Raw genomic sequence first — 19,951 nt, 5'->3', positions numbered from 1 at the left:
TGTCAATACCCATGTGAGTGAGCTTGGAAGTAAATCTTCCCCTAGTCAAGCCTTCAGATGAGACCGCAAGCCCTGGCTGACACCTTGACTGCAATCTTGTGAGAGACCTTGAGCTAGAACCACCCAGCTAAGTTGCTCCCCGATTCCAGACTCACCTAAATGAGGTGATAATAAAGGTTTGTTGTTTTCAGCTGTTATGGTTTAGGTTAATTTATTACACAGCAATAGATAACTAATACACCCAAACACCTGTACACTTTTTTTTTGCCATTGCTACATCCCTTGAAACATTCCCAAGAATGTTTTACAAACGAGGAACATCAGCAAAGTATTAATATAGCTAATCCAATAGTTAATATAATCCCCAATGTTTAGCTCTGGTGAAGCTGGATCAGAACATTTAACTTAGATCCAAGGCCTAAGTGAGGCCTTCATAATGCGTCCATGCCAAAATCCAATTTACAAGGCCACACCATACAGAAATCTTTACTAGCAAGCTTAGGGTAAGAAAGAGAGCTTAACACTATGATTGGACCTGCTAAGACCTAAGTCTTTCCTGGTCTTACTTAAAATATGTACACTATGCATGAATGTCTGACCTTTGAGCAGATAGAGACGCTTTTTGCTAGTGAACATGGTCCAGTCAACATCTAGACTCTGAAAAATCAGATTACTTCCACCTGAGATGACTAAAAAAGGAGGTGGGTAGAAAGGCTTAACTGCTCATTTCTCTATTTCATAACTAAAGTGCTCTCTACCAAGAAGTCCCATGGTCAAGTCAACTAGGGAAATACTGCCTAATATATCATCCTCTTGGAGATGCTATATGCACATTACATGCTAAAGATTCTGAGAAGTGCTTCAGTAAAGACAGCTGTTTATTTAACACAACATTTCTCCAATATCTAACAACTAAACCTTTTCCCTACAAACACTCCTTAAAATTTTGTGGAAAGTTAACTTTAGAGAATCTCTAAAGCCTTGTTTATTTCCTAAATAAAATGTTCTGTGATTATACTTTAACTATTTAAAAAACTTCTGACAATCTTACCTTGCCAAGTTGCTGTAGAAATTTCAAGTGTCTCTCTTCAAACTGCGTAGGGTCTCGGTCTTCGAAAGCACCAGAAAACCCTAGGGCACCTATCCTCATATTTGGTAACATGTCATTTTCTGTTAACAGCTCATAATCTAGAGAAATAACGAATATTACCACCATAAGCTGGCAAATACATTCTCTGGGTTAGACTGATATATATTCAAGCTAACCAAAATAATCAGAATGAATTAGAAATACTACATACAAACTGACACAGGGAAAATCAAATAGTTTAGATTATATTAATAAAAGTTTTTAATTATTACTCACAATCTGACAGGCTTCCAAAAAAGATTTTTGCAAAGAATAAACGATTTCTTTCCAAAATAGGTATTTTTAGTATTTATAAAGTAAGATTATATTCTGGCTTATTGTAATGAGAATGGCAAGTAGTATTCGAAAAGGAAATACCTATATACATACATATTTAGTTACATTTTTAAAGAAGAGAACAAACAAAACCAAATCTACTTTATGTTTAGAAAATCAATTAATTATAAAATATATGAGAACTAGTTAAAAAAAACAAAGAATTGTTTTTAAAAAGTCAAATAAAGCCAAATAAACTTCTATACTATACTGCTCTGGCAAACTAAAATTAGGTTATTGAAGGAGAAAAAGCCTTTTTTAAAAATAGAAAGACTGCTCAATCAAGGAGATTAGAATACTTATAAAGTAGGAAAAGTCATATGAACATAAGAAATTAAGAGGATCTAAAAGACATCAAGGAACTTCTTGGAAGGGATTACAAAATTAGTAAAGATTTGTTAAATACAACAAAGACAGAAAGCTGGAGAATCAATAAGATTGCTACATCAATACATACCTGGAGTAAACAAACTATTAAGATCACGTATGATGGCTCTGAAAGAAGGTCTAAAATCTGGTTCGTAATCCATACAACTATTGATAAGATTTGCTAATTCTGTCCACTTTGGTGCAGGAAGCTGGTGCCTATCTTCATAAAACTGTAGCTTCTATAATTAAAGAACCCACATTTAGAATAAATTGTATAATGCTATATCAACCTTCTTTTTAACATTAGATGGGTTAAAAAATATCAAAATCATGTGAAAGAAATATGAAAGATCACAGATATAGAGTAATCCCAACTTCATAGTCCATATAAACTCACTCTTTGAGAATCCAAAGCACTCAGAGGCTTATCTCCTCCACTGCAAATTTCCCACAAAGTGGTACCAAAACTCCATTTGTCTGTTGCCAAGTTTAGATTTTTAGGATTTTCAATGCATTCAGGTGGTACCCATGGTATTCTCTCCTGAAGAACTTTTAAATGATAGGAAAAAAATATGGTTAAAAAGTTTCCACAAGTAAACAATTCTTCAATATGCAAATAATTTTCAAACTGATTTGAATACTCAGGTCTTTTTTAATTTGTTTGGGGGGGGGCTGTGCACATAGCATGTACACACGCTTAAGAGCTAAAAGGGAACTTTGATATCATCTAATTCACTATCTCAGCTTTAACAATGAAAACATTGAGAACCATAAAAAGTGAATAATTTACTCAAAGTCACACAATTTATGTTAGCAGCATGGAGAGAATTAGAATCCCGTACAATGAATCCTGGATCAACTAAACTTCTTTCCATTAAACCATAGTGTCTTAACTAGTATCCCACTCTCTTTACCCTTTCCTCTTAGCTCTAAATTCAATAAAAAAATTATTCCGTAAGATTTGTCCTAAAATTGCCTCTTGATTTTTTTTTTTTTGTATTTCTTTACAATGTGTAAGTAGTATACATAACGTCAACATCATTCCCAGCTATTCTAATGATTAATAGCAGTGATGATTCTAACTTGTAGATGAAAAACCAAGGACCAATAGGCAGATGGATGACTAAATTATATCAAGATATTCTGGGTACATAATTGATACAGATAGGTTTTCTTCAGATCATGGAAATTCCCAAGTAAAGTTCTGTGGTCTTTGGCCCCATCAGAAAAATGATATTCAAAGGAGGGAGTACTTTAACTGACATTCTGGTATAGATAGGTAGATAGGTAGATAGATAGGTAGGTAGGTAGATAAGAATGAAGGATAATCTGTTGCATCTTTTGGTATATTTTGATAAAGCAATGTGAATATTTTTGCAATAAAATTAAGAGATTAAAAAGTACAGGTTCCTTTCTCCTTCACTATATGAATATATTTTCTCCTTCTTTACCTCCCATTCCAAGGTGTAAAATTTCCCTTAGTAGCAGATCTAAGATTCTATAACATTTTCTGCCCCATTATCTCTGTCTTCACTATCAGATAAGCCATCAAGTTTAAGCACTATTGGCTCAAATAGGATATCATGCATCAATGCACAAACACTGATCAATTTAGATTCTAAATTTAGAAGATTCAATTAGAGAAATTAGCTAAGATAATGACATACAATTACAACATTATTTGGACCAGAAAAACTCCTCTTAACTATTTGACTGAAATTTTTACTTTAACTAACTGTGTTAAATAGGATAACAAACACAAAAGAAAGCATTTTTTTTTAAGTTTTAAAGTATCTGAATTACAATTAAACTAAATAAGATCTCAAACTAGATAATGTATCTTCTCAAATCTTTAGTGACTAAAGGAAAGAAAAATTCAGAAAATTTACTTGTGGCTCAAAGAATATTAGAAAACTTCTCATTAAAAAATGGATAAAATCTGACCCTCCACACATAAGGATTAAAACTCTTTTAGTCGATACTAACAAAATTCTAAGAAAGGAGAAATGGAAAGAGATCGGGATGTGACTATAACTTAATTTAGATTACTAAAAATGGTAGCTAAATTTTATTATTAACAAAGAACATGTCAATAAAACAGAGTTTGAGAAAAATTAGAATGCTTTTTATACTACTCTTCAAGTAAAGCTTAATAAAGTTAAATGCAATCTCTGTAGAACTTACTGTCTTTTGGCAAAACTGTAATACTAATGCCAGGATCACTAAGTTTGATGAAAGGAGGATTTCCTGTCTTCCTGTCTTCTTCTCTGGTAAGTAGAATATTTTTGGCACACACATTCCCATGAATAAGGGTTTTTTCTTCCTATTAAAGTTAAATGCACATACATTCAAATACCAATCCACAAATATTTGAGTACTTAATATCTCCAAGGCCCAAAAACGGACTTAAGAAAAATAAGTAAGACAGTATTAACTAATAAACATTAATTTGGAGGAATGCTTTGAGATAATAAAAGGAAATTTTATGGCAGCACTGTGCTGTTTTACATTTTAAATGACATAATAATCTATACACATGATGAAACCAATACATTCAATCTACCCAATGCCACTTCACTTTCTAAAGCTGAGATTTTAAATAGTATGTATTTCTAGATGGTAAGTGACAATAAGAAATACTGTTTCTGTTCAGCAGCAACATTTAGGTGCATGCTAAGGGGTTTGATCACTTGGCTGGCCCTCTGATATTGTTTCTCTAGTAATATTGCTTTCGTATTAGACAATGTCCAATTACCCAAAAATGAAGTATTTTCTGCAGGGATTTTCTGCTATCCATAGTTAGCAGAACATGGTTCCGCATAATTTTTGTTAAATTCTCTAAACCCAAGTGACACAAACTACACACTGTCCATCAGCAGTTCTAAGAGATTGATGGGATGACAAAACTATTTCTTTCAAAAGTGATTTTACGTAAATAAACATATGCCTAAAATAGTCCCTTTCATCAACTAACAGATTATTTTAAATGACTCAACATCCATTTACAGATTTATTTCTTGTTCTCAGCCAAGATCCTTTCTACATTACATTGTTTCATAAGATAAAACAATAATTTTGATAAAAGAATAAACTAATTACTTACTAGAAAATGCATGGCCCATGCCAACTGTTTAGCTACTTCAAGTTTCCATAATATATTTATAGAATTTTTATTCTTTTTCAGATATGTATCTAGTGATCCAAATTTTACAAACTCCTGAACCAGAATATCTGCATTAAAATATAACAATAATAAGGTTCAAGTACAAATACAATACATAATTTTAAACTTTTATAAATACTTTCATAGTTATACGTAGGTATTATAGGTAGAGATTAAAATACATAGAATTCACTAATTTTAAAAAACCTAACAGCTATATACATTGGGTTTTGGGGTTTTAGTTTATTCACAACAGCCAGAAGTAAGAGTCTAAACAATTATATATAGAGAATATTATATATAATTATATATATAATAAATAATCGTTATATAGCATGTTATAACATTATTATATATTACATATATTGTATTATAAACACACACACACACTATATACTACTACTCCAGTACACCTTTATGTTTTAGTACTGAATTATGGTGGCTTTTTTGAAATAAATGAAAATTTCACACACAGTTAATTTCTCTTCCACAAAACTATTTAGATATTCAAAACTTGCTGAACTTCTTCCTCACACAAAACTAACAGCAATGACTATTCTATTGTAGGCATAAAAGAAAATTTGAGTTAGAACTCCATTCATCCTTTTAATTTATGCTACAAAAATGAGTGTTTTGCATTGCTTTAACTTAAAAACAATTTTTTAAAAACACTATTAAAATATATTTTGCCAGAGAAACAAGTGTTTGCTTCTAAAATCAGTCCTGACTGCCTTTAAGACACACAGAAAATTTCCCAACCCTGTTAGTATCGACCAAGTTCTCGAAAGTCAAGACTATTTCTACATAAAGGCACATTATATAATAGAGTAATTAACTGGGGTTAGGGTTTATTTATAGTCATTTAGTAATAATTTATAATGGAGTAAGCTCAGGTTCTCGATTTTAAATCTGAATTTATTGAAATTATTTTGTTTTTTCTAAAGGATAAATGGTAGGTTATATAAATGAGGGAAAAAAGGATTTTGGTGGGTTTTTTTGCTGGGAAAGATTCACCCTAAGCTAACAACTGCTGCCAATCTTTCTTTCTTTTTTCCCCCCTCCCCAAAGCCCCAGTGCATGGTTGTATATCCTAGTTCTAAGTCCTTCTAGTTCTTCTATGTGAGCCGCCACCACAGCATGGCAACTGACAGACGGGTGGGGTGGTTCCGCAACAGGGAAATGAACCTGGGTCACCAAAGTGGTGAGAGTGCCAAACTTTAACCATTAGGCAATCAGGGCTGGCTTGGATTTTGTTTTTAAATTAAAAAATGGACCCATATCCGAAATGCAAATCAAAACTACACTAAGATACACCTTACACCCATTAGAATGACAAAAATATCTAAAACTAACAGTAACAAATGTTGGAGAGGTTGTGGAGAAAAAGGAACCCTCATACACTGCTGGTGGGAATGCAAACTGGTGCAGTCACTATGGAAAACAGTATGGAGATTCCTCAAAAAATTAAAAATAGAACTACCATACGATCCAGCTATTCCACTACTGGGTATCTATCCAAAGAGCTTGAAGTCAGCAATTCCAAAAGTCCTATGCACCCCAATGTTTACTGCAGCATTATTTACAACAGCCAAGACGTGGAAGCAACCTAAGTGCCCATCAACAGATGAATGGATAAAGAAGATGTGGTATATATATACAATGGAATACTACTCAGCTATGAAACAGAACAAAATCATTCCATTTGCAATAACATGGATAGACCTTGAGGGAATTATGTTAAGTGAAATAAGCCAGTTAGAGACGGATAATCTCTGTATGACTCCACTCATATGAGGAATCTAAAAATGTGGACAAAGAGAACAGATTAGCAGCTACCGGGGAAAGGTGGGGTGGGGGGGTGGGCACAAAGGGTGAAGTGGTGCACCTACAACACAACTGACAAACATTAATGTACAACTGAAATTTCACAAGATTGTAACCTATCATTAACTCAATAAAAAAAAACATGGACCCATATCCAACATTATCCTGATACCAAAACCAGACAAGGACAGCACCAAAAGGAAAACTACAGGCCAATATCACTGATGCACACTGAAGCAAAAATCCTCAACAAAATATTAGCAAATTGAATACAATAATATTAAAAGGATGATACACATGATCAAGTGGGCTTTATTCCAGGATGCAAGGATGATTCAACATCCACAAATCAATCAATGCGCTACACCACTTTACAAAATGAAGAATTCACATGATCATCTCAATTGATACAGAGAAAGCATTCGACAAGATACAGCATCCATTTATAATAAAAACTCTGAATGGGTACAGAAGGAAAAGACCTCAACATAATAAAGGCTGTATATGACAAAGCCACAGCTAACATCATACTCAATGGAGAGAAACCAAAAGCTTCCCTCTAAGCAGGAATAACACAAGGATGCCCACTTTCACCACTGTTATTTAACATAGTATTGGAAGTTCTAACCAGTGATCATGCAAAAAAAAAGAAGTAAAAGGGATCCAAACTGGCAAGGAACAAGTAAAACTATCACTATTTGCAGATGACATAATACTGTGTCTATAGAAAACCCTAACGAATCCACCAAAAAGCTATTAGAAATAATAAACAAATACAGTAAAGTTGCAGGATACAAAATCAACATACAAAAATCAGTTGCATGTCTAGAGACAAACAATGAATAGAGAAATCAAAAATACAATCCTATTTACAATGGCAACAAGAAGAATAAACTTAACCAAAGAGGTAAAAGACTTGTACATGAAAACCACAAAACACTGTTAAAAGAAATCAAAGAAGACAGAAAGAAAAGGAAAGATATTCTGTACTCATGGATTGACAGAATTAACACAGTTAAAATGTTTATATTTCCTAAAGCAATCTACAGATTCAATGCAATCCCTATCAAAGGCCCAATGACATTTTTCACAGACATAGAACAAAGAATCCTAAAATTTATATGGAACAACAAAAAATCCTGAATAGCCAAAGGAATCCTCATGAAAAAGAACAAAGCTGGAGGTATCACACTCCTGGATTTCAAAATATACTACAAAGCTATAGTAATCAAAACAGTGTGGGACTGGCACAAAAACACACACACAGATCAATGGAACAGAATCAAGAGCCCAGAAATAAACCTACACATCTGTGGACAGCTAATCTTTGACACAGGGACCAAGAACAAACAATGGAGAAATGAAAGTCTCTTCAATAACTAGTGCTGGGAAAACTGGACAGCCACATGCAAAAAAATGAAAGTAGATCATTATACTACACCATAAACAAAAATTAATTCAAAATTGATTAAAGACTTGAATGTAAGACCTGAAACCATAAAACTCCTAGAAAACAACATGGGCAATATGCTCTTTGACATCGGTCTTAGCAGTATCTTTTTGAATATCATGTCTTCCCAGGCAAGGGAAACAAAAGAAAAAGTAAACAAATGGGACATCAAACTAAAAACCTTCTGCTTAGCAAAGGAAAGCACCAACAAAGCAACTTAACAATTGGGAGAAGATATTTGTAAATCATATATTTGATAAGGGGTTAATATCCAAAATATATAAAGAACTCATACAACTCGACAACAAAAAACCAAACAACCCAATCAAAAAATGGGCTGAGCATCTGAACAGACATTTTCCCAAAGAAGATATACAGATGGCCAACAGGCACATGAAAAGATGTTCAACATCACTAATTATTAGGGAAATGCAAGTCAAAACCACAATGAGATATAACCTCCTGCCTGTCAGAATGCCTATTATTAAAAAGAAAAGAAATAACAATTGTTGGAGAGGATGTGGAGAAAAGGGAACCCTCATTCGCTGCTGGTGGGAATGTAAACTGGTGCAGCCACTATGGAGTACTGAGATTCAGTATGGAGATTCCTTAAAAAATTAAGAATAGAATATGATCCAGCTATTCCACTTCTGAGTATTTATCCAAAGAACACAAAAACATGAATGCAAAAAGATATATGCACTTCTATGCTCATTGCAGCATCATTCACAATAGCCAAAGTCTTGGACACAACCTAAGTGCCCATCAATGGATAAGGATGTGGTATATATACATACAATGGAATACTACTCAGCCACAAGAAAAGATGAAATCTTGCTATTTGCGACAACATGGATGGACCTTGAGGGCATCATGCTAAGTGAAAGAAGAGAGATGGAGAAAGCCAAATACCATAGGATTTCACTCATATGTGGAAGAAAACAACAAACACATAAATATAGAGAATAGATTGGTGGATACCAGAGGGGAAGAGGGGATGGCGAAGTGTGAAAAGGCTAAAAGGGCACACGTGTACGTGACGGGTGGTAATCAGATGTCAGGTGATGAACATGATGTAGTCCACACAGAAATGAAAATATATTGATGCACACTTGAAATTTATATAATGTTATAAAACAGTTACCTCAATAAAAGGGAAAATTAAGATAAAGTAAAAATCACAAAAATTCAAGTAAAAATTTTAAGCATGGCATCATGATACATATTTTTAAAGAATCCGACAGACTTTCACATTGTAATCCATGTTAGTTCATGGCCCAGTAAACTGTTAAATATATATACTTCATACATGCCTATGCTACATGTATTTGCTTTAAACTGCATACTGTAGATCTAAACTCAAATTGTGATTCTGCTAGATCTAATATTAAAATTACTTAGTTTTCACTTGGTATATGACAACTGTTAGTGATAAAAGTTGCTTTTGAAACTTGCTGGGTAACTAGAATATATTTAATGAAAATTTTGCCTCCCATAATTAATTTGAGGAACAATTACATGCCAATCAAGAATTGACTGCAAGTACATTTACATCAGGGCAAGCGTCAAAAGAAAAAAGATCTATAAGTTACAATGAATAAGAACTTAAAAAATTTTACGTGGCATTTAAGACCATTATGTTTCAAGGATACCACTGTAATATGCCCCATTATTTTATGTGTCATAAAAGAAAAAAAAAGCCAATTAAACTATGGCATGCCATTGATCATATCACACTTCCCAATTTCAGATACTTTTAAATGTGCAAAAAGTACATCACAGACTCAATGAAGTAAGTGAAAAAGCAAGTGCAAGAACCAGGACTATAAGCTGTAAAACACTGTTTTCAAACTTTGTAAAGAAGTGTATTCTTTTTTTCCCCAAATGAAAAATTATAAGAAACATCAATAAATAAAAGAGATAAATATAAAACCACTCTAGTTGGGGGTGAGTGGGCAGAACTCTCCACTACTGCATTTACTTTTCCTCTCACTTCATCAACTCCGAGACATCCCCAGAGAACAGATTTCAAAACCATTGCCTTTGAAAAGACTATCAATTTTCAAAGATATGAAGAAATGTTATATAAGCATGGATATGTATTTAATCCACATTACTAATAGAAAATAGGGAATTACATAAGTAATTTTCTGAATGTAAACTTTGTGAGTTTTTATGAACAGTCTAAATTATGCCACAGAATACAGCTAGCATCAACATCCAATCATTTCAGTCAGTTCCATTAAAAATTCACTCTATCATTTATATGCTTTGTCTTTATAATTCCAAATAAATTTGTACTGAAATGGCCAGTTATTCCACTGTTACGTTGAACCAGCCATACTCTGTATTGCTATGGTTAACAGAAAGGGTTAAAAGTCATTTACTTACTATATACTCTACTGTTTTGGTATTTTAACATAAGGCATATTAACTGTTTTCTGCATGTTAATTTCAGTCACTGGTTTCCTTTCTTAGAAGACAACTGAATAGTTCTACAACATTTTTGCTTTCAATAATATTTAACCCCTGTTAAATTACGGTTTACACTGGTACCTAACTATGATTCTGGAATTGAATTTTCTATATAAAGAAAAATGGATGTTCTGAGAAAGGCATACCATTAACATAAGGAAGCCAGTGGTTTTACTTACTCTCCTCTCCACAGACACACACTCCATAATTTAAAACCAGATATTTGTGAGAAAGCTGGCTCATCATGCTTGCTGCTTCAAAGAAAGACTAAGGAAAAGAAAAACATACAAAAAATGCAAAATAATTAGTTTGTGTCTATATGTATTCACAGTTCAGAAAGATTCTCTCTGCCCTAAGAGAAATGCACTTTTTCATATCCTCAGCAGGACTATAGATAAAACTACAATGTGGTTTGTTCCCCTTATATGGACTTGCAACTGCCATCAACCTTGATGGTAGAGTTCATTCTGAGGAAACCCCTGAGTAAGCCTGGAATGAGGAGATAGCAATGACAGGGAGAGCAATATGATACAGGGCAACATGAATGATGCAAGATAAACAGGCTTAGACCTATAGCACCTAGAGTAGAGAAAAGAGGTACAAACAGAGGTAGACACCAGAGATAGTGATAAGGGACTGAAGTAAATAGATGGGAGCTTCAAATAACACTTCCTAAAGAATTAAGAACGATCTCTATGTGGGTAAAATATGACAAGTAGGTTCAGAGACTGGCATGGTATTAATGGCACTCTAACTCAAATGAACTTTTGACTAGAACTTCTGGGTGTGGTTCTTGAGGATCACAATCACCAACACTACAGTGTTCTGGATTAAAACAACTCTTCAGCTAGTATGTTTCACATTATCTCCCACTAACATCCTTTAAGACATTTTAAGTATCATAAATGTTTGTCATGTCATGTTTGGTGATGTCTTGCTACGCTAAGGACTCTGGCAACTGGCAGCTGGGTTTCTGCCAGCTAGCATATCTGTATGATGTCCAGAGGCATCGATATTTTACTGAGAGTGTTCTTAGTATGGTGCCTTTCAATTATTTTTTCCTTTTAAATAGATAAAATTGTGGAGGAAATCTGTGGAACCCATAAAGCTCTGAGGAGCCAAGTTTGAAAATCATTGCCTTAGTATATGTAGAGATGTAATAATACCCACAACACAATGCTAAAAGTAGTTAGTTTGGAAATAAGTTATTATAAAAAAATTTTATAATTTTCTATAGCCCAACCAGAATCCATCCTCAGAAAGATCCTTGATACATACACTTTTAAAAACTATAATTTTAAAAAGCTGAATGCTCTAATGTGTTGTGTGCATATGAGTGTATGTGTTTAAATACCATAAACTACATGAACCACACAAAACATACACACCTCTGAGTAGTTTCTATGTGATTTATCCAGAACTTTCAAAAGAACTTCTGTTTCATGCAGTTGACCATAGTCTCCTACTTCTCTTCTTACACCTTTAAAAATTTTTGTAAAAGTGCCTTGGCCAAGGCTTTCATTCTTTAAAAGAAAAGGAAGGAAAAGAGTAAAGATGGAAAAAAATGAGACAATTAGGAAATAAGTCCAATGACAAAGAGTCAAAAAAAATTCACGCGCAAATATTTCCCCAAAAACTGAACCCAGATTTGAGACTCCAAATTAATTATATTCTGCTTCCTTACACAGTGATAAAAGACAGAAAACAGGATTAATGAATAAAGTGTATTTTGCTTCCACCTTGTTCTTAACCCCCCTGAATTAGCTATAATTATCACTTTTTTATAGTGTCAATGTTTATCTGCACATATTTACATTGAATCTTTTTCTTTGTTTGCCTTTCCTAATAGTGCAGCAGAAAGGCAAAAAGTATGGTTTGTGGTGGCAGAATGTCTGACTTGTTCCTTATTACCACTCACGAGTTGTGTTACCTTGCACAGGCTATTTAATCTCTCTGGGATGCAGTTGTCTTGGTTTCTTCAACTGAAGAATGGGGACAATATTTTTCCATAGGATTGTTATTAACAACAAGTGAATAAACACATGAAAGCACTTAGTACAGTCCATGACACTTACTAAATGATCAATTACTATTACTAGTATTACTAGTATTTCTCGCATATCCTTACAGAATAATTGTTGAAAGCCTGCAGTCTGAAGCAGGGCTGCCTACGTTCAAATTGAAGCTCTACTATTATTACTTTTGTAATGTTAGGTTACTTGGTGACTCTTTGCTTCCTGTTATTTATATGAGGATTCATGTCTTTAAAATTCTAGATAATTCTATCTATTGTCTCTTTATAGAACTCAGACATCAGTTGGTCTTTCTCATTCTACTCTCCAAGTCCCTTATTCTCTGTCATAATTTCCATTTCTTTCTCCCTATTTGTTGCATCTGAGCAATTTTCAGGTCTATCGTCCAATTCACTAATTCTCTCTTTGAGTAATCTGCTTTCTAATCTGTCCATTTTGTTTTAATGTCAATGAGTGTATTTTTTCATTTCTATACTTTTTCCCCAAAATCTCTTTGGTCTTGTTTGATAATGTCTTGGGGTTTTCCCCCCCATATTTTCAACTCCTCTTATATTTTTAAACATGTTCTTTATAATCTGTATCTGAAACGTCTGTTATATGAAGTTCTTGGAGTTCTAATTTTGATTTGTGTTAGTCTGCTGACTCCTGCTTAATCCTGGATTATTTTCCTGTATGTTTTTAAATTTTTGATTAAAAGCTCATGTTTGGAGTCGTTTTATCCATGGGAATCCTGGGTTTTATCTTAAGAACATTAAGAGAATGTTCTTCCAAAAAGACTTTGTATTTGTTTCTGCCAAGAACCACAGGGTAATACTAGGGAAATACCACTTTTTATTTTAATTTAATTTACTGGCTTAGGTCTTCTCTGACCATGCAGGTGGTATAAAGAAATCCAAACTCAGAAGATTATGATTACAAATTCTCAGGAGAGAGGTTTTTTCCCCCAACTAAGAGCCCAACTAAAACAGAGAACACTCCTTTTCTTCTCCCTTGCTAGCAGGTAAATTTTTCACAATCTATATATTGTTTTACTGAGGATGTATTTGCTTGAGGGTCCCAGCTTTATTCAGAGATGGTCTCACTTTTAATTCCTCATCTTGCGTAGGCCTTAAGACTTTATACCCTTCTTTGTATTGCTTTTAGATCTTAATCCTCTTCACTAGTGAGACTAATGCTGACCCCCAAAACATCATCCTGCAGCCAAAATATTAGCTCTTACATACTACTATGTTTTCAGTTTCTTCTTTATTTTTAACCCCTTGAACTTCCCTTACTTCCTTGAGAATTAAGATACAGATCTTTTGTAGAGAAGATTTTTAATTTTTAATGCAAGATTTATGAAGAGATACTGTTAAATTCCTGAAAAGAGAATACAATTCCATTCTTAAAGTAATCAATTTTGCTAATTTCTAACTCTGGTTCTGTACATTTTCACAAGAAATAAAAATATTTAAAAACTGCAATAAAATTTTTATAATATAGGCTACAATAACGTAGTTCCAAATGTCACATGAAAGTAATGTGGGATAGAAAATGAACAAAACAGTTCTTTAAAAGGACAAAAAAAAAGACAATAATCAGCATCTAATGACTTACAAATATCAAATCTTCATTTCTGATTTTGTGAAACACCATTTGGTTCACATTATTATGCCTCTGTAATGTTGGTGAGGTCGGTACCTCAGAAACACCATTGGTTCTGAAGACTAGAAGGTTTGATTTATCTTTAAAAAAAAAAAGAAACAATGAAAAAATATATATAACCAAAATATACGGAGGATAGAAATTGCTCAAAGGAGTAAAATGTGTTCTATATTTAAGAAATGCTTAACAACTTATATTCATTTTTTTCCATAGAAAAGTTTTTTAGGAGTTTATTCATTGAACTTTGATGTACTCTAACGAGTTATTTCATACATTCAAAATTATGATCACTTCCTTAACTAATATAATTTTTCAGGAATTTTAATAATGATTTTTAATAATCCTGTTAGGGGCTTTCCAACCTTACCATCTTTATTTTAAAGGCAAAGAAATTAAAATTCTAAAAGAGTATGAAAGTTTTTACTTAGAACAACATATGAGAATTTAGTAGTGAGGTCTTTCAGTTTAATAAATGACTGATTTATACAAGGCAATTATTATTTTTTAAATGCCATTTATTTATTTTTTGCTGAAGAAGATTCACCCTGAGCCAACATAGGTTGCCATTCTTCCTCTTTTTGCTTGAGGAAGATTTGCCTTGACCTAACATCTGTGCCAATCTTCCTCTGTTTTGTGTGTGGGTCACCACCACAGCATGGCTGCCGACGAGTGGTATAGGACCATGCCTGGGAACCAAACCCAGGATGCTGCAGTGGAGCATGCCAAATTTAACCCCTAGGCTACAGGGCTGGCCCCTAAATGCCATTTTAGAATTATGAAACTTCAAGTCACTTCGAGACAACCCAAACCAGACTGAACAATCCTATCTGAAGAATGAGACAAAATTAATTTGTTTTTAGAGTTCCTCTTTCAGATTTTTTTTGAAATCAATATACCAAAGATATCTCCCACCATATACACAATCCATGACCAGTATTTTAAAAATAACTAGAAAATTATTTTACCTTTTGGCTTTGGGGGACAGCATTTAGTAAACTGGAAAATTATACTGTCTGAGCGAACAGTTTCCATCTGATAGCAATTCAAAAGATCTTTAAGACTACTGAAGTTCTTCTTAGTCCCACTTAGGTTGTATTCTCCATTCTCATTTTTTGTAATCAAACAGTGCTTATGTTCAATGACATTTTCTCGCTATGTAAGTTTAATTATAAAAGAGGGAGGGAAAAATCACAATGGACATCATAGTGATTATTGTGACAAAAAGGCTATCACAAAAACAACCAACAGAACATTAAGACATTTGAACCATGAATCCTAAGGCAGTACTGGTATAGGGTATAGGGTGACAGAGGTGCTTGGTTCCTCAAAAAGGCATCTGATTGAAATTGCATAGACTACAGAAATTACTTGAGTTGATTTTATTAAAAAGAAAGCAAGCCACAATAATTAACAACAATAATAATAATACCATCCTTAACAGTTTTCCATCATTTACAAGATAGAGTCTAAAACTAATTTAGCATATAAGGCCTTCCATGAGCTGGCTTCTGCCGCCATCTCCAATCTCAACTCCTGCCACTCCCAACATACATCCTATGTTCTGGCTCTATTAAGTGACTTAAAAATTTCAAGCAAGTGCCATGCTGTTTCATGTTTTGATAACTTGTACATGCTATCTCTCTACCTATGAATGCACATCCTCTCCTTCTGAGCAGTGGACTTTCATTCATTTCCTAAAACTCAGTTAACATACTGCTTTCTCTGTGAGGTCCTCCTTAACAACTCTCACCCTATTCCGAGAGCAAAGGTAATTACATATTCCATTGTGCCACTGTTGTATTTGTATAATTATCTCTAATATGGCAATTTTAATATTTTTCAGTTTTTCAATGTTTATGTGCTGTACTATGAACTTGTTCATTCATCTATTTTTTGAGCTGCTTATAAACTTATTCAACCTACTTAGAACCATTCATATAAAATCAACTAAATATCTCAAGTCCTTCCTACTCCAAAAGATCTTTCTAACAATTATAACCCCTTCTGTTATTGTCTATATTTGCCTATACTGGATAATTACTATGCTCAATTTAGTATTTTTGGAGGTATACTTTGTATTATTATACTTTAGTATTATAATATTTAGCATTATTTTTGTTTTCCCAAAAGATAAATTTATTGAAGCAGAGGTACATCACACATGCCCAAACATTACATAACCCTATTAGGTGGGGCAAATACAGTAACCATAAAAAAATACACATTTTGATTTGATAATTAAATATAATGGACTGTCATATATGATAGTAAGAAGACACTGAAATTAGGAGAGATTATCAGTATTTTATAATGCTACATCCATGGAGGAACCTACTTTCTGTATTTATGGACAGTTAATCCATTCTACATACTCTAAATATAAGATTGTTGCACTTCATAAAAATTAAAATAATCGAATAAGAAAATCCTTTTTCTACTTTTAACAAGTAAGATAAGTCTTGGAAGCTGCTATAGAGGTTCTCAACATTATCATGAAACTGCCTTATAAGTGATATATCTTTTTAGATAATTTTGGATATTAAACAATCTTAGACAAGATCCAAAATGATCTGTATTAACATGAGGTTTCATTGTAGTTTTACACTTAAAACATACATTATAGATCTTTTCTTTTTTTTTTGGGTGAGGTAGATTTGCCCTGAGCTAACATCCATTGCTAATCCTCCTTTTTATTTCTTTTGATTAAGGAAGATTAGCCCCGAGCTAAGATCTGTGCTAATCTTTCTCCATTTTTTGTATGGGGGATGCCTCATGCGTGGTTGACAAGTGGAGTAGGTCCGCGCCCAGGATCCGAACCCTCAAACCCGGGCTATGGAAGCAGAGCACATAGAACTTTAACCACTCAGCCACGGGGCCAGCTCCCATAGTTTGTTATTCTTATACTGCAAAACCACTAATTAAAAGTGCTATAACGTTTCTTTCTTCGTTACTTTCCTATTTCACTCTAATTTTGTAATCATTACTAGTAAAAGGAAAGTTTGCTTCTGATTTACTTTGTTCCACTTGTTTTTGTGAAGATTTCCATTTTTGTGAAAAGACTTCAAGAGACTTGACGAAACTTGACACACTGGTAACACTCAAACATCAAAAAATAAAATATATTCCAAATAAAAAGATAAAAAGACATAAATTATGTTACATTTTTATGTAAATCCTAGGAATCATATCTCATTTATTTATGTAGAATCTGAGGTAAATTAAGCATTATTATGCAGGTTATCATTTCCAGAGCTACAATTCTAAGTATTAAAAAGGAAACATGATAAACATAACAGAGAAGTTATACGGACTAAACAAAGCTGTTGCTATTAATTAATGTGACATACTAACCTCGACAGCAAAAGTCAGAAAATATTTATTAAAGTCCTTAGGACTGCATCGAAGTACATAGAGTCCAGTTTGATTACCTGCTTTCTTCAGCTTGCTGATGGCAAAATCCATTCTAAAGGTAAAGAATTTGAATGATAATGCATTGAGTACTATGCCATTATGACCAAATGTCATCTAAAAGATCAAAGTCAAATCTAAAACATTCAGAGCTTTTAGAAGTCTCCTCTACTTTATATGTTTATCAATAATCTTGCAAGGAAAAATATTAAAGTACCAAGCTATTTTGCAGTAAGTTCAAACCAACTGAAGGAGCAATTATATTGCTTTAAAAACAAATAAAAAGTATCATAAGACATAAAATCACAAAAAATAATTCATTTGAATTTTCTGCCTTCTGTACGAATTTAGCACTTAAAAAACCATACTCACTCTCATAAAATTTCATGTAACTATGCAAAACAATGTATCATAAAACACTTATGTCTCTTCTACCATAGCAATAACTAATATAAAAATTTATGTGCATTATTTTAATATTTAATGTAATACCAAAGTCTAGTAGAACACTCATGGCAAGTGACAAAGACTACTGATTTTTAAAATTTGTTATATGTTTTATTGAAGCTGCACATCTTGAAAGAAAAGTCAAAATGTAATCTACATGAAAGCAAGAATCATCTCTATTTCACTTAGCACTATATTTCTCATATATAAACCAGAACCTGGCACATATTAGGCACTCAGTAAACGTTTTATAAATAAACGAAAGAATGCTTGAATGGATGGATAATGAATGAATGAATGGTAGTTTTTAAAATATTGAATATGTAATTATATTAGAATCTTCAAGTAGTGCAACTTTTTCATAACAACCATACCTACTATCCAGACATTAGGTACAGACTGAATCAAGTCTTAAATATCAGTCAGGATATGTTTTCTTCAAACCTGGTACCAATCAGAAAGCACATCCTAGCTGAGAGATAAGCAGGACTTGGACTAAACAGATGGTATGCATGATAGCTGGCTTTATCCAGTATTAAAGTAAGGGTCTACAAGTGTGTGGCTCAATATGGTAGCTAGTAGCCACATGTAGGTATTTAAATGTAAAGTTATTAAAATTAAATTAAAAGTTAAGTTCCTCAGTTGCACTAACCACATTCCAGTGAGTGAATGTTATAGATATTCCCTCGTGCCTGTAGTGAACGTTTGATAAGTCTTATTTGAAGATGCTTCATATAATGCTGAATAGCCGCATGTGACTAGTGGCTACTGTATTAAACAGCAAAGTATTTTCATCACTGCAGAAGTACTGCATAGCACTAGTCTAGAAATATGTACATGATATACATTTTGTGTTAGAAGCTTTCAGTAAAAGGAGCTGGATTATCCAAAAATAATGATGATTATCAAATTTTGCATTGGGCTCTCATGCAGTATTTCAAAATTAACGCAACATAAATTGGAGGGTTTCTTAAATTAAGACCCAAGAATTAATTAAACACACCTAGGCAACTAAATGTCAAACTTATACAAGTTAGAATTATTACAAATTGGGAAACAGATGGCAAATTATAACCTAAATAATTCTAATTATCATATGATCTGATTGCAAATAGACTTTTGTTAAAAAAAAAAAAACCAGTCAAATTAGTATTTTTTCTAAACTCTTAAACGTATGTATAACAGTCTGTTGTGTAAAATCTTTTTTTATAAATATCTCATTTTTTTTTAAATTTAGTTTTAAAGTCTGTATTACTCACGAAATTGGGCCATGACAGTTGCTTTGTATATTTTCAAGCACCATTGGAGGTGCTACTTCTTTACAGAGGTAATGATGTGCATCTGCAGTTAATCTATAATATCCATCAATTAATGACACAAAAGACAAAGCTTCTCTCAATGAGCTAAGTTCAATTTCCTAAGTGGAGAAAAGAAAAAAATAATAGCAAGTATTATTTTAAAAGTCAACTACAGGGGCCGGCCCAGTGGTGTAGTGGTTAAGTTCAGTGTGCTCTGCTTTAGCAGCCCAGGGTTTGCAAGTTTGGACCCTGGGTGTGGACCTACACTACTCATCAAGCCACGCTGTGGCAGTGACTCACATACGAAATAGAGGATGACTAGCACAGATGTTAGCTGAGGGCTGCTCTTCAAACAAAAAAAGGAAGATGGGCAAC

At 33.2% G+C, this 19,951-nt stretch overlaps 1 protein-coding gene across 6 annotated transcripts in view; it reads right to left on the bottom strand.

Annotated features, from left to right (window-relative positions):
* Positions 1 to 19,951, bottom strand: part of JAK2 (Janus kinase 2) — a 136,287-nt gene that overhangs the window by 28,843 nt on the left and 87,493 nt on the right. For all 6 annotated transcript variants that reach the window (XM_008525246.2, XM_070589991.1, XM_070589989.1 and 3 more), the window contains 11 exons: positions 19,538 to 19,695; positions 17,775 to 17,886; positions 15,389 to 15,575; positions 14,376 to 14,503; positions 12,135 to 12,269; positions 10,926 to 11,013; positions 4,938 to 5,065; positions 4,019 to 4,157; positions 2,232 to 2,383; positions 1,923 to 2,073; positions 1,052 to 1,188 (listed from right to left, as the gene is read on the bottom strand). In XM_008525246.2, coding sequence (XP_008523468.2) covers positions 1,052 to 1,188; positions 1,923 to 2,073; positions 2,232 to 2,383; positions 4,019 to 4,157; positions 4,938 to 5,065; positions 10,926 to 11,013; positions 12,135 to 12,269; positions 14,376 to 14,503; positions 15,389 to 15,575; positions 17,775 to 17,886; positions 19,538 to 19,695 — 1,515 coding nt within the window. The remainder of the gene's footprint in view (positions 1 to 1,051; positions 1,189 to 1,922; positions 2,074 to 2,231; positions 2,384 to 4,018; positions 4,158 to 4,937; positions 5,066 to 10,925; positions 11,014 to 12,134; positions 12,270 to 14,375; positions 14,504 to 15,388; positions 15,576 to 17,774; positions 17,887 to 19,537; positions 19,696 to 19,951) is intronic.

This window comes from Equus przewalskii, chromosome 22, assembly GCF_037783145.1.
Source record: "Equus przewalskii isolate Varuska chromosome 22, EquPr2, whole genome shotgun sequence".
NCBI lineage: Eukaryota > Metazoa > Chordata > Mammalia > Perissodactyla > Equidae > Equus > Equus przewalskii.
Note: the sequence above shows the minus strand (reverse complement) of the source record. Positions and strands in the feature narration are given on the sequence as shown.